This window comes from Pipistrellus kuhlii, unplaced genomic scaffold, assembly GCF_014108245.1.
Source record: "Pipistrellus kuhlii isolate mPipKuh1 unplaced genomic scaffold, mPipKuh1.p scaffold_m20_p_19, whole genome shotgun sequence".
Classification (NCBI taxonomy): Eukaryota; Metazoa; Chordata; class Mammalia; order Chiroptera; family Vespertilionidae; genus Pipistrellus; species Pipistrellus kuhlii.
The window spans coordinates 21219940-21234118 of NW_023425504.1; the positions used below are offsets into that span (position 1 = coordinate 21219940).

The 14179-nt window shown below is 43.9% G+C and overlaps 1 protein-coding gene across 1 annotated transcript; it reads right to left on the reverse strand.

Moving 5' to 3' along the window:
- Nucleotides 1-11897: 11897 nt before the first annotated feature.
- On the reverse strand, nucleotides 11898-14145 carry NDUFA1 (NADH:ubiquinone oxidoreductase subunit A1). The gene is made up of 3 exons (XM_036443563.2): nucleotides 14013-14145; nucleotides 12816-12905; nucleotides 11898-11938 (listed from the first exon to the last, which is right to left on the reverse strand). The coding sequence occupies exons 1-3, from the start codon at nucleotides 14112-14114 to the stop codon at nucleotides 11918-11920; spliced, it is 213 nt and encodes a 70-aa protein (XP_036299456.1). The 5' UTR covers nucleotides 14115-14145; the 3' UTR covers nucleotides 11898-11917.
- Nucleotides 14146-14179: the final 34 nt, after the last annotated feature.

Below are 14179 nucleotides of genomic sequence, written 5' to 3' on the forward strand. Positions count from 1 at the left end.
GAAGGGAGAGGGAGAGAGAGAGAGAGATAGAAACACCAATGATGAGAGAGAATCATTGATTGGCTGCCTCCTGCACGCCCCTACTGTGGATTGAGCCCACAATCCAGGCATGTGCCCTTGACCAGAATCAAACCAGGGAGCCTTCAGTCCACAGGCCGATGCTCTATCCACTGAGCAAAACTGGCCAGAGCTGCCTGGACTTTTGATAGTGATGCCTTGTTGTCCTGAGCCACAATCACAACTACAGGCACTGGATGAAAACTCCAGGGTTGCCCTAGAGACCTGACCTACCCCACCCCATAGACTAGGCTCTTAGAGATAAGAAAGTGGGCTTCTAGATGCTGTCTGTTTTCTGGCCTATAGAAACAAATGATATTATACCTAAAAGTAAAACTATCTGCTGAATGAAACTGATACTCCCTAGCTGTGTGGTAGATGGCACACAGTGGGACAGGTGAGGTAGAAAATCTTAAACACATGGGAAAGATTTTTGTCTTGTTGGGGCAATAATGCTCAGTGTTTCCACTGTTTTCCTTACCTTTTTTCTACTGCTTTTAGAATTATAGTTCTTTGGGGTCATAATTGAAATTGCATACTTGCCCAAAACCAGTTTGGCTCAATGGATAGAGTGTCAGTCTGTGGACTGAAGAGTCCCAGGTTCAATTCCAATCAAGGGCATTTACCTTGGTTGCGGACACATCACTGGTAGGGGGTGTGCAAGAAGCAGCTGATCAATGATTCTCTCTCATCTATGTTTCTAACTCTCTATCCCTCTCTCTTCCTCTCTATAAAAAATCAATAAGATATATTTTTTAAAAAAGAAATTGCATACTTGTTTGTAAATTTTATTATCTGAACAGGCGTCTTCAAACTACGGCCCGCGGGCCACATGCGGCCCGCAGAGGAGTCTGATCCGGCCCGCCAGGTTTTTTGGGCAGTGAGTGCAGCCGAGGTGTTACAGTAGGAATTAGTAGTTCATATAGTCCGGCCCTCCAGCTCTCTGAGGGACCGTGATCTGGCCCCCACTTTAAAAAGTTTGAGGACCCCTGCATCTAGCCCATATATAGGGTGTTCCACAAAATGTATACATACAGTTTGAATAATTATAAAGGCAGAATTTATTAAAATAAATTTTAGCCCTAGCTGGTTTGGCTCAGTGGATAAAGAGTCGGCCTGTGGACTGAAGGGTCCCAGGATGGATTCTGGTCAAGGGGACATAGCCAGGTTGTGGGCTCAGTCCCCAGTGGAGGGCATGCAGAAGGTAACTGATCAATGATTCTTTGTCATCATTGATGTTTCTGTCTCTCTCTCTCTCTCTCTTCCTCTCTAAAATCAATTTTATACATACATATATATTATAGTTTTTTTAAATTAAAAAATAAAATACAGCCAGGACTGGTTTGGCTCAGTGGATAGAGCGTTTGCCTGCAGACTGAAAGGTCCCAGGTTTGATTCTGGTCAAGGGCATGTACCTGGGTTGCAGGCACATCCCCAGTGCGGGGTGTGCAGGAGGCAGCTGATAAATGTTTCTAACTGTCTATCCATCTCCCTTCCTCTCTAAAATATCAATAAAATATATTTTTAAAAATAAATAAAAATAGAAATAAATAAAATACATTTCATTACCAGGCCAGAGTGGCTCAGTGGTTGAATGAACCAGGAGGTCACAGTTCAATTCCCAGTCAGGGTACATGCCCAGGTTGCAGGCTCGATCCCCAGTGGGAGATGTGCAGGAGGCAGCCGATCAATGATTTTTCTCTTATCATTGAGGTTTCTATCTCTCTCTTCCTCTCCCTCTCTGAAATCAATACAAAAATATTTTTTAAAAATACATTTCATTTTCAAAATGGAGCTATCAGCTGTTAATGTATGTATACATTTTTTGGGGACACCCTGTATAATAATTGGTTTCTCCATGCTTTCCAGAACTGAGGAAGTTACCTGCCAAGAAACAAAACAACAGATCGAAAAATGTGTTCAAATTAATAAACCAGCAATTATATGTGTTTACACAGTAAGAGCTGCTAGGCCATTTTCTCAGTGATGCCTTGAAAAGAACAATTAAGTCTCTAACCCTGAATCAAATTTTGTGGAAATCCCCAAAGCACGGATTTGGCTCTTCATTGCAAAAAAGCCTTTGGACAGTGAAGAAGGTCTATTATAGCCAATAGCATCAGACATATAGTGTACACAGATAAGTCAAAGAAACACTCAACAATTACAGTTATGCAAGCATAGCTCTGCATTTATTCTTTTTTTAATTTAATAAATCTTTTTTGTTCACATTATTACAATTGTTTCTCCTTTTCCCCCCCATAGCTCCCTTCCACCTACTTCCCACCCCACCCTCTGCACTTACCTCCCTACCACTGTCCTCATCCATAGGTGTACGAATTTTGTCCAGTTTCTTCCTGCACCCCTCATACTTCTTTCCCCCTGAGAATTATCAGTCCACTCATTTGTATGCCTCTGATTCTATTATATTCACCAGTTTATTCTGATCCTCAGATTTTTTTATTCACTTAATTTTTTAGATTCACTTGTTCATACCTATGTATTTGTTGTTCATAATTTCTATCTTTACTTTTGTCTTCTTCTTCCTCTTCTTAAAGAATACCTTTCAGCATTTCATATAATACTGGTTTGGTGGTGATGAACTCCTTTAGCTTTTTCTTATCTGTGAAGCTCTTTATCTGACCTTCAATTCCGAATCATAGCTTTGCTGGATAGAGTAATCTTGGTTGTAGGTTCTTGCTATTCATCACTTTGAATATTTCTTGTCACTCCCATATGGCCTGCATAGTTTTTGTTGAGAAATCAGCTGACAACCATATGGGTGCTCCCTTGTAGGTAACTGTTTTTCTCTTGCTGCTTTTAATATTCTCTCTTTGTCTTTTGCCCTTGGCATTTTAATTATGATTTGTCTTGGTATGGTCCTCTTTTGATTCCTTTTGTTTGGGGTTCTGTGCACTTCCTGGACTTGTAAGTCTATTTCTTTCACCAAGGTGGGGGAAGTTTTCTGTCATTATTTCTTCAAATAGGTTTTCAATATCTTGCTCTCTCTCTTCTTCTGGCACCCCCATAATTCGGATGTTGGTACACTTGAAATTGTCCCAAAGGCTTCTTACACTATCTTCAACTTTTTGGATTCTTTTTTCTTTTTGCTTTCCCGGTTGAGTGTTTTTTGCTTCTTTGTATTTCAAATCTTTAACTTGATTTTTGTGATCCTCTAGTCTGCTATTGGGTCTCTGTATAATATTTTTATTTCAGTCAGTGTATGTTTAATTTTTAGTTGGTCCTTTTTCATATCCTCAAGGGTCTCATTAAATTTATCGGCCTTTTCTAGGAAATTCTTAAAAAACCTTATAACCATGGTTTTGGACTCTATATCCAGTTGTTTGTTTTCCTCCAATTCTTTCATTTGTGATTTCTTTGTCTCCACATTTTCCCTGCTTCCCTAAATTGATAGGGTGGGCTTTGTGTGCTAGGTGTCCTACCTTGCCCAGTGGGTCGGCCTCCCAGTTACCTGAGGTGGACACTCTTGGTGCACCCTTTGTGGACTGTGTGTACAGCCTGTTGTAGTTAAGTCTTGATTGTTGTTGGTGTCACTGGGAGGAATTGACCTCCAGGCCAATTGGCTGTGAGGATCCACTCTGTCTATAATGGAAGAACTGCTGTGCTGGAGACATGCTTATGGGGCAAGACTTGCTTCAGTGGGGCTTTGGTGCTCACTGTCTGCCTCTTGAATGTGTCACTTATGGATGTGAGTATTTGGAATCTGGTGTTGTCTCACACTGACCTCTAGATACACTAGCTTCTGGATCTCCAATGGGGTGCAGCTCAGCTACTGTCTGGGGCCACCCAACAGGAGCTACAGCGAGAACTACAGTTTTCTCCTCTTTGGAGGTTTTGAAACTATCTGACCAGAGCTGCAGTTTGTTAGGTTAAGCTGTGATAGGGCAGGCCAGTTATATGCAAAAGCCACTGGGTGAAGCTTGGGTGTGTTTGTAGATTGTGCAGGGCGGGGTCTCAGGTAGTCACTAGGTTAGGGCGTGGCAAACAGCAATGGCTCCCAGTCAGCTGTCTCTGTATCTCCACGTTTCCAATTCCCGATGTCCTGCACCCCAGTGCAGTAAATGATTGCTGCGGGCACCTCTGCAAATAAGCCACCCTTACTTTCCAACCTGATGGTAGATAGTCCAGCTTCTCCCCGTAGGAGTTTGGGTCCCCAGCGTCTCCCCAGAAACTGTAGTTCAGAGTAATCGGGAGCTTGTTTCCCTTCGGGTTGAAAAAAGCAGCACATCCAATCGCCTGCTGTCGGCCTGATTCGCACGCCTCCATACCTCAGCTTTTTAATGCTTGTACACATCTCATTGCTCTTTTCTCTTTCCTTCTAGTTGTAGAACTTCCACTCAGCCAGCTTTCCTGGGGTCCTGGGTGATAGATGTTTTGTCTTTTAGTTGTAGTTTTGAAATTGTTGTGTGAGGCAGCGGTTTAGCTGTTTACTTATGTCGCCATCTTGGTTTCCCCTTCCGCACTTATTCTTTACATTTCTTTCTCTTATCTCTTATCAACAATGTATCAAAATATGAATGTTATAGGAAAACTAGAGGCCCCTTGAAGAAAGATTCTTGCAATAGGGCTTCCTGCAGTGGTCTCTGTTGCCCCATCTACTTCCCTCCCTTCTCCACCGCCCCGCCTGCTTCCTTCCCTTTTCCCCTGCCCCTCCTGTTTCCCTCCCTTCTTCCCCACCCCCTGCTTCCCTCTCTTCTCTGCTGCCCCAGATGCTTCCCTCCCTTCTCCACCACCCTGCTTGCTTGCTTCTCTGGAGCTTTACTCCCTTCTGCAGGGTTTGGTTTCCTTCTACTTGTCTTCAGTCTTCGCTCTGCACCTGGATATGCAAATTAACCACCATCTTGGTTGGGTTAATTTGCATACTCACTCCTAAGTGGCTGGTGGGTGTAGCGAAGGTATGGTCAATTTGCATGTTTCTCTTTTATTAGATAGGATTCTTCATCTCTAATTCAGTGTGCTGTAGGGTCTGCTCCAGCTTTGTCTGGAAAACAAGGAAGAGCACATCCCAAAAGAATATTCTAGAGTATACAGACCTCAGAGGTTAAATATTTGGTTAGGGGGTGAGGGGTGGGGGAGGGAGAAGGGGAAAATTATACAAGCACACAGACCCAAACCAAGAAGCTGAGTGCCAGTCTCTTTAGTTGCCTAAAATCTGCATCACCATACTCAGTAAAGAAAAAACTCTATTTTTTCCATGTGTTTTGTGTCTCACAAGAGTAGGAGAATTTGAGTTCTCAAGTCACAGAAGTATCAAGGTGATATGAAATATTAAAAACCAAGTGATGTTGCCGGGACCGGTTTGGCTCAATGGATAGAGCGTCGGCTTGGGGACTGAAGGGTCCCGGGTTCGATTCCAGTCAAGGGCATGTACCTTGGTTGTGGGCATATCCCCGGTAGGGGGTGTGCAGGAGGCAGCTGATCAATGACTCTCTCTCATTGATGTTTCTAGCTCTCTATCTCTCTCCCTTCCTCTCTGTATAAAAATCAATAAAATATATTTTTAAAAAAAAACAAAAAAAAACAACAAGTGATGTTTAACTTTCACCCCATTCCCCACTCTTACCCAGAAGCTTCCTTTTGAGTATGGTGGTGGTTTCAATCCCATCTAGTCACCACCTTCTCTTAAAACAAGTGGAAACTGTTTAGAGGGGTAACCAGGAACTTGGTTCTCACAGTGGCATTTAGCTAGATTTTCCTCTTTGTTTCCAGAAAATACCTTCAGAGCAATTGAGGTCAGGGTGGTCTGTTGTCTTTGTTTGCAGTGCTCTGAGAATATAGCACTTTGGTTGTGATCATTTATTCTAGGTGGGACTCCAAGACTGCTGCCGCCACCTACACTTAGTTATGCACTGGGACCAAGGATCCTCCTGACATTACATTTGGATATAATTTGGATATGTGCCTTTGAGGGATATGGGGGTGTCCTAGATAGCTGTTCAAGGGATGCTTATAATACCAGCAATGATCCCTTTCACACACACAGGGTTGTACCATTACAAACTATTTTATATACATGACTTCATGACAATCTCAGATACCCAAGGATGTCTGCAGAGGATGTTCTATCTTCACTTGAGAGCTAGGAGACCTGAGGCTCAGAGCAGTGAAGTGACTTGCCTAAGGTCACACAGCTGACAGGTGGTGGAGCCTTCTAATGTGATGGTCCTCCCAATCCTCCCAATATTGCATATCAACTCCTCAAAAAGGGAAGGGTTTTTTCTTTGCTTTCTCAGCCTGAAGCACAACACTACAATGAGTTGGGATACATTTTTAAAATATATTTTATTGATTTTTTTACAGAGAGGAAGGGAGAGGGATAGAGTTAGAAACATTGGTGAGAAAGAAACATCGACCAGCTGCCTCCTGCATACCCCTCACTGGGGATGTGCCCACAACCAAGGTACATGCCCTTGACTAAATCGAACCTGGGACCTTTCAGTCTGCAGGCTGATGCTCCATCCACTAAGCCAAACCAGTTTCGGTGGAATATATATTTTATTTATTTGTTTGTTTGTTTTTGTTGTTGTTAAGCCCCATATGAGGGTATTTTCCCATTGATTTTTAGGAAGAGTGGAAGAGAAGGAAAGACAGAAACATCAATGTGAAAGAAACACATCGATTGGTTGCCTCCTGCACGTTCCCTGACCAGGGCACAGGTCTCAGGGAGGAGCCTGCACGAAGTACACACCTTTGACCAGAATCTTACCTGGGACCCTTTGGTCCGTAGGCAGATGCTCTATCCACTGAGCCAAACCGGCTAGGGCCAGGATACATTTTTGAGAAACAAATGCCTCCAGGGAAGTGATAAAGTTCGGGTTCACAGAGGAGCCAAGGGAGAACCTAGAATCTTCAAGTTAATGAAAAAAGAATTAGGAGTGGGAGAAAGGGAATTGCTTCTATATACTCATGAAAAGAATAAATTAAAAAATATATATTTCCTGTTATCTTCCTTGATGGAGGTCCTGCTACTGTTTTCAGGGTTTCTATCTCAGTACTATTGACACTTTGGGCTACCTAAAACTGTCCTGGGGCTGTCCTCTGCATTGTAAGACATTTAGCATTGCTGGCCTCTAACCACTAGATGGCAGTAACAACTCCCCCAACACCCCATGTTGTGACAGTGGAAAAAAAGTCTCCAGACTTTCCAAATGTGTCTTGGAGGGCAAACTCGCCCCGGCTGAAAACCACTGCTTCAGTCCATCCTTTTCAGAGCAGCCAGATAGATGTATGCAAGTCACCACCATCTCACTCTCCTGCTTCCTGCCTTGCAGAGGGTGCCAATGTTTCCTGTCCCCTTTCCCTCTACTTCCTGCTTTGAGATCTTTGCTCTAGCTCTGCACAACTGCTTATAGATTGCTCCCACACAGTCATACTAGTTTGTGTACCCACACGCACCCTATTTTTTTTCTGCATGATGTCCTCCTGTCAGTTGTTTATCTTGTAAATTCTACCCAATCTTCAAGATTTGGCCAGGTGTGGGCATCACGTGGATATCTATCCAAAGCCCTTTCCCTCCTCCAACCAGAACACTGGGTCAGGCGCCATCTCTATGCTCCCCACAGCACCTTCTGCAAACCTCTGCCATAGTACTCATCACCCCTTCCTGTCATTGTCTTTCACTCTGTGAGCTCCTGCAGGGCAAGGCTGCATTGTATTCAAATCTGAGGCACAGTGCCTGGCATGTAGCATTTACTTAGCAGTTTGTTGAAGTGAACTGCAAAAAAAGTTGAAAGCACACTAGATTGTGTCAAAACACTAGGATTCTAGTCTCACTTTTGCCACTATCTAAGGTAGGGGTGTCGAACTCAATCAGAGAAGGGGCCAAAATCTAAAATCCAGCCTAAATCGCGGGCCGAATGGTTTACTGAACAGTCATAAACTGTCATTGTGATGGAAACGCAGCGGAGTGCAGTGATGACAGCGCGGTGCGGGCCACATTGCAAGGCCTGGCGGGATGGATTTGGCCCGCGGGCCTTGTGTTTGACACATGTGATAAGGTGATCGCTTCCCATCCCTGAACTCTTGTTTCCTCATGGGAGAAATCAGAAATGTCTTTAAGAGTTGGAATTGCTGATAGTAAAAATGTTCCTTTTTTTTCATAGATGTTTCCCAAAGGACAGGGCCATGACCCTCCCCACTCTACCCCCTACACACACACCTCCACTTCTCTTCTAACCTTCTCTAACCCTTTTCCTATTGACTATTTCACTTGACCCTAGAAAGAATTATGGAAGCCTGGTAAATGTAATTTCAAATGGAACTATTCTTCATTATGGAAGACTAAAGAATATGTGTATTTACACACACATAAAGAGACCTTTCTGGATGGTGTGAAAATTCGGCAAGTGCTGGGCAGGGGATTAGAGCAAGTTTTTTTCACTGAATACCTTATATTGTTAGTTAGATTTTTGAATTATGTGAATATGGTATCTATTTAAAATCAAAGATAGTAGCCCATACCGATTTGGCTCAGTGGATAGAGCATCCGCCTGTGGACTGAAGGGTCCCGGGTTCGATTCCAGACAAGGGCATGTACATTGGTTGCGGGCACATCCCCAGTAGGGGGTGTGCAGGAGGCGGCTGGTCGATGTTTCTCTCTCATCGATGTTTCTAACTATCTCTCTCTCTTCCTCTCAGTGAAAAATCAATAAAATATATATTTTTTAAAATCAAAGATAGTAAATACAACCAAATGAATGGCAGTGTTTCCCATTTCAACTCTTTAAGAGCAGGTGAATTATGGACCAGAGGCCCATGGCCAGACCACCCCATCCTGTAATTGCTGTATGAAAACCCTTCTGGCTAAGTGCACTTGCAAACAATCAAGAGCAATGCAGGCTACAAAGCACCACTATAATCTAGCTTCCAAATGCCTTAATCTGGTTCACTCCCAAGCAGTAGAACATAAAAATAAACCTAAATTTCATAGCAGATGCCACACAAAAACAGAGGTGAAGAATTCAGACCCTAATGTTGACCAACTGATTTCTACCTGTCATTTTGTTGCCGCTCACTATACAGTCCTGACATTCACCTAAGGAAATAAACTTAGTAAATGATCCCTGCCCAGAAGAACAGTTGAGAGATAACAGGCCTAAACCTCAGTAGATTTAGTGACAGATTTAGTAATGTTGTCAATAAGTCTTATGTATCCCTTTCTGTACTCTTTGCCCTCTTTCTTCCTTTCCAGGTAGTTCTCATAACTACCAATTAAATGAGGCCTGTGCAGCACTAAATGTAGATCAGAGGTTATATTAACTTTGCAGTCATGACCATGACTTTCCTTCAAGAATTTCATCATCGCCCGAAGCCGGTTTGGCTCAGCGGTAGAGCGTCGGTCTGCAGACTGAAAGGTCCCAGGTTCGATTCCGGTCAAGGGCATGTACATTGGTTGTGGGCACATCCCCAGTAGGGGGTGTGCAAGAGGCGGCTGGTCGATGTTTCTCTCTCATCGACATTTCTAGCTTTCTATCTCTCTCCCTTCCTCTCTGTAAAAAAATCAATAAAATATATTTTTTTTAAAAAGAATTTCATAATCATAACACAATATAAAGTACTAGAGGCCTGGTGCATGAAAATTCATGCACTGGAGGGGGGGGGGGCGGTCCCTTAGCCCAGCCTGCCCCCTCTCACAGTCCAGGAGCTCTCAGGGGCGAGAAGCAGCCTGGCCATCAAGGGAAGGCAATGCCCCATCACAGCTCTGCTGCTGCCACTGCCGGCAGCCCAAGCCTTGGCCAGCCCAGCTTACCTGAAACTAGGGCAGCCCTGGGCAGCTGGGCAGCCACCATCCGAAGCTTGCCTGCATCCCTGGACAGCTGAGGGGCGGAGGGGACTGGGGGACTTAGGTGTTAGGCACACAGAGCCACCAGGCCTGCCTGGAGGCGGGCCCAGCCGTGCTATAATATGTGCCTGCCACCCCAGTGGGGCTGAGGGGACTGGGCACCACCATCTTATGGCTATGGGCACCGCCAACTTTGAGGGTGTGGCAGTCAATTAGCATATTCCCTCTTTATTAGATAGTATTAGATAGGACTAGAGGCCTGATGCATGAAATTCATACATGGGCCTGGCCTGCAATTGAAGTGCAGGTCCCAACTGACCTCTGGGTCCTGGGCAGCACCTGGGCCCCCAGGGACCTCCATCAGTCACAGCACCTGAGTCCCCACTCGGAGATAAGGTGAGCTCTACCAGACTCCGCAGGCCAGGGTGCAGCCTGGGCCTCTGGGTCGCACAGAAGCCGGGCAGGCAGCACGCTCTCTCCAGGCCGAACTTGCAAACCAGCTCCTGTGGGAACCCACAGGGAGCCCAATGGACCCCTGTGGTCCTGCTGGCTGCAGCCTAGCTAACCTGGAAAAGCCTGGTGAATGCAGAACAGGCTCCTCTCAGGGCACCCAGTCCCTGCCCCCAAGTAGCCAGCGAGAGGTCACTCATTACCAATGCCCGCCATGTTCCACGCTACCCCCTGGTGGTCATCACATGTCATAGTGAGCAGTTCAACTTCCATTGGTTGAAGGGACAATTTGCATATTAGGCTTTTATTAAATAGGATAAGTGTGAATACTGCCTCCTTACTCTGTAAACTTGCCCAGTAAGATGAGGTCAACGAAAATCATACAGTGCAGGTATTTATTATAAGCAGAACAAATGTCAAAGTGGATAAAGGATGGAGATAAAAAATAATTTGTCTTCTCACCTACAGGTCCTTTGGTCACCTGAGGTGTTGATCTATACAAGCTGAGTTTCACCTTTTCAGATCTTTATGTGGTTACTTTTAGTAGTGAATATGCAATGCTTTATTTCAAGTGGTTAGTATACTCATTTTTTAAAATATTTTTTTATTGATTTCAGAGGAGGGAGAGGGATAGAAACATCAATGATGAGAATCATTGATCGCTACCTCTTTGCACTCCCCACACAGGGAAGAACCTGCACCCAGGCACATGCCCTTGATTGGAATTGAACCTGGGACCTTTCAGTCCGTAGGCCAACACTCTATCCACTAAGCCAAACCTGCTAGGGCTCAGTATACTCATTTTAATAAACAGAATGACTGCTGCTGCTCTACCATTAAAACAAAAATTAACACTTAAGCAATTGTGTTAGATACAGAATGAATGAAAACTGAAAGTGCAGTCTCTGCTTTAAAAGCATCCGAATTGGGCCAAATCCAGTTTGGCTCAGTGGATAGAGCGTCTGCCTGCAGACTGAAAGATCCCAGGTTCGATTCTGGTCAAGGGCAAGTACCTTGGTTGCGGGCACATCCCCAGCAGGGGGTGTGCAAGAGGCATCTGATCGATGATTCTCTCTCATCGATGTTTCTAACTCTCTATCCCTCTCTCTTCCTTTCTGTAAAAAACCAATAAAAATATATATTTTTAAAAAAGAATAAAAGCATCCTAACTGGAATTTTAAACAGTATTTGATTCACCAAGAAAAGGAACTAGAAAAAAAAAGTCTTTAAATATCTATTACAATAGCAGCAAGTACCATTTATGACAGATTAGGCACTGGGCATAGTAATAGGTGCTTGGTGTACATTATGTCGGATGTGCCCGCAACCAACGTACATGCCCTTGACCAGAATCGAACCTGGGACCTTTCAGTCCGCAGACTGACTCTCTATCCACTGAGCCAAACCGGTTTCAGCGTGTGTGTTTTTTAAATGATAAAGCTATCTTGGGTAGATTGCTTTATTTTGTGGAGTCGTATATTAAAAAATAAAGAAAACCTCTGATTTTACTTTTTTAACTTTTATTATGCATTACATAACACACTGCATAACCTTCTAGCAGGGGTAGATGAGCAAAACTGAGTTATTTTTCATTAATCTGGAAGTGCTTCCTTAATCAATATTCTCCAAACCCTGAAAAATAAATTAAAAAGGAAAATGTGAGAATTCTGTTCCCATCAAAGATGTACCATGTACTCTTTATTTCTAGTGTCACCAAATGGCATTCTGTTAGTAAAGTACTTTTACATCCCACCACTAGGGCAGTGGTCAGGAAACTCATTAGTCAACAGAGCCAAATATCAACAGTACAACGATTGAAATTTCTTTTGAGAGCCAAATTTTTTAAACTTAAACTTCTTCTAACGCCACTTCTTCAAAATAGACTCGCCCAGGCCGTGGTATTTTGTGGAAGAGCCACACTCAAGGGGCCAAAGAGCCACATGTGGCTTGCGAGCCACTGTTTGCCGACCATGGAACTAGGGGGTCACAGTTCAATTCCCAGTCAGAGCACATTCCGGGGTTGCAGGCTCCATCCCCAGTGAGGGGTGTGTAGGAGGGAGCCGACCAATGATTCTCTCTCATCATTGATGTTTCTATCTCTCTCTCCCTCTCCTTTCCTTTCTGAAATAAAAAATATGTTTTTTTCAATAAATAAAAATATACTTAAAAAAGAAAAATATTCTTGGGTGAGGATTAACAACAAAAAACTATTATAAAGACAAGCAGGAGACTGGCAAAAATATTTGTACATATAAAAAAAGACAAGCTTAACATCCATTACACATAAAGCAACCCAATAAATAAAAAAAGAGAGAACAGAGCAAGTAAAGTATATAAGCAGATAATTCCTAGAACAAGAAATACAATCATTAAATGTGTGAAAGGCTGCTCAATCTTACTAGCAGGCAAAAAAATGCAAATTCAATTAGAACTGTAAGACCTTTGGCAAAACATTACTAGAGCCCACCTCCACCCTGGCAGATGCCTAGTAGCATCAGAGCCATCTTACCTTTGACTTATAGTAACGATTAACTCCAGAGACACGCTTATCTCTTTCCATCAAAGACCAGTGATATGAATAATAGGCAACCCTTTTTTCCTATAATTCAAAGAAATAATTATTACAACTTTAAGATGAGTGACCCAATAGAGGAATATTAGAACTTTGGTGACATTCTAGAATAATGGAATCATTACTGAAACAAAAAACAAATTAACAGTATAAGACTAAAATCTTAAATAAAATCGGACCACTGTCCTGGTCAGTGGAGGTAAGTAGCTCGAGTGTGGGCCAGAGCTCCAAAGAGTCCCATCCATGTTCAATTCCCCGGCAAGAGCACAGTCAAAGGCATGTAACTGGGTTGCAGGTTCCATTCCCCACCCAATCTGGGCGCAAGTGGGAGGCAACCAATGGATATGTCTCAGTTGAATTGATATTTCTCTCTCTCTCTCTCTCCCTCCTCCCTCCCTCTTTCCCCCCTCCTTCTTAATCCACCCCTCCGTTTTAAAAAAAAATTGGACCACCAAACTTTAGAATTAACATGGTAATTTACACTTTCTATTTTAACCAGGATCGTATTTTTTTCTTTCCTCCCCGCCCCCACGCCCTCTTAACGACAAGCTACTTGTTTCTTTTTGGGACCTAACGGAAAGAAAACAGCGGTTTTGTGAAAAGACAAAACCAAAAAGCAAATACAGATATACTCTGTACTCTAGAGATTATCTAAAGGACTAAGAAGAGGGGGTAATTACAATATGAAAAAAAAAAAACAGGATCTTGAGGTACATTCTTAAATGTCAAGGTAAAAAACCTAATTAAGGTTGGGGAAGCAGAAAGAGACGTTACTAAGATGTGACTACGAGGAATTAAAATCAAAATGATGAAAGATTAGGCATGGGAAGGAGTGGAGGCAAACCTAAGTGACACCTCCCTCCTCTGGGGAGGAGTTTGGACCTAAGGTCCACGCGCCGGTCTCCATTCAGCCCTCTGGCCCGCTCTTCTCCACCCAACTACTGGCTGGGTTTTGCTAGAGCAGAATGTTGTTTACGTCGGGCTCCGTTCCGCAAACCTCCGCTTTTAGGCAAAACGGAAAAAAGGGAGGTGCGGAGCGACCTCGGTATCCCCCACCCCACCTTCCCCGACAGAGGTTCGGATGCTAACAAGCTCCCTAACCCCCATTACGTAACGCGGGCGGCGGGGTCTCACCTTGCCGCCGTTGCTGAAGCGGTGGATGTGCGCGGTGGCGATGCCGGGGATGAGCAGGCACACGCCCATGACCGCGAGCCCGGGCAGAATCTCGAACCACATCGCGGCAAGGTTGGCAAGGCCAGAAAAATGCCTCCAGGACCTTAAAAGTGACCCACTCCGACCCT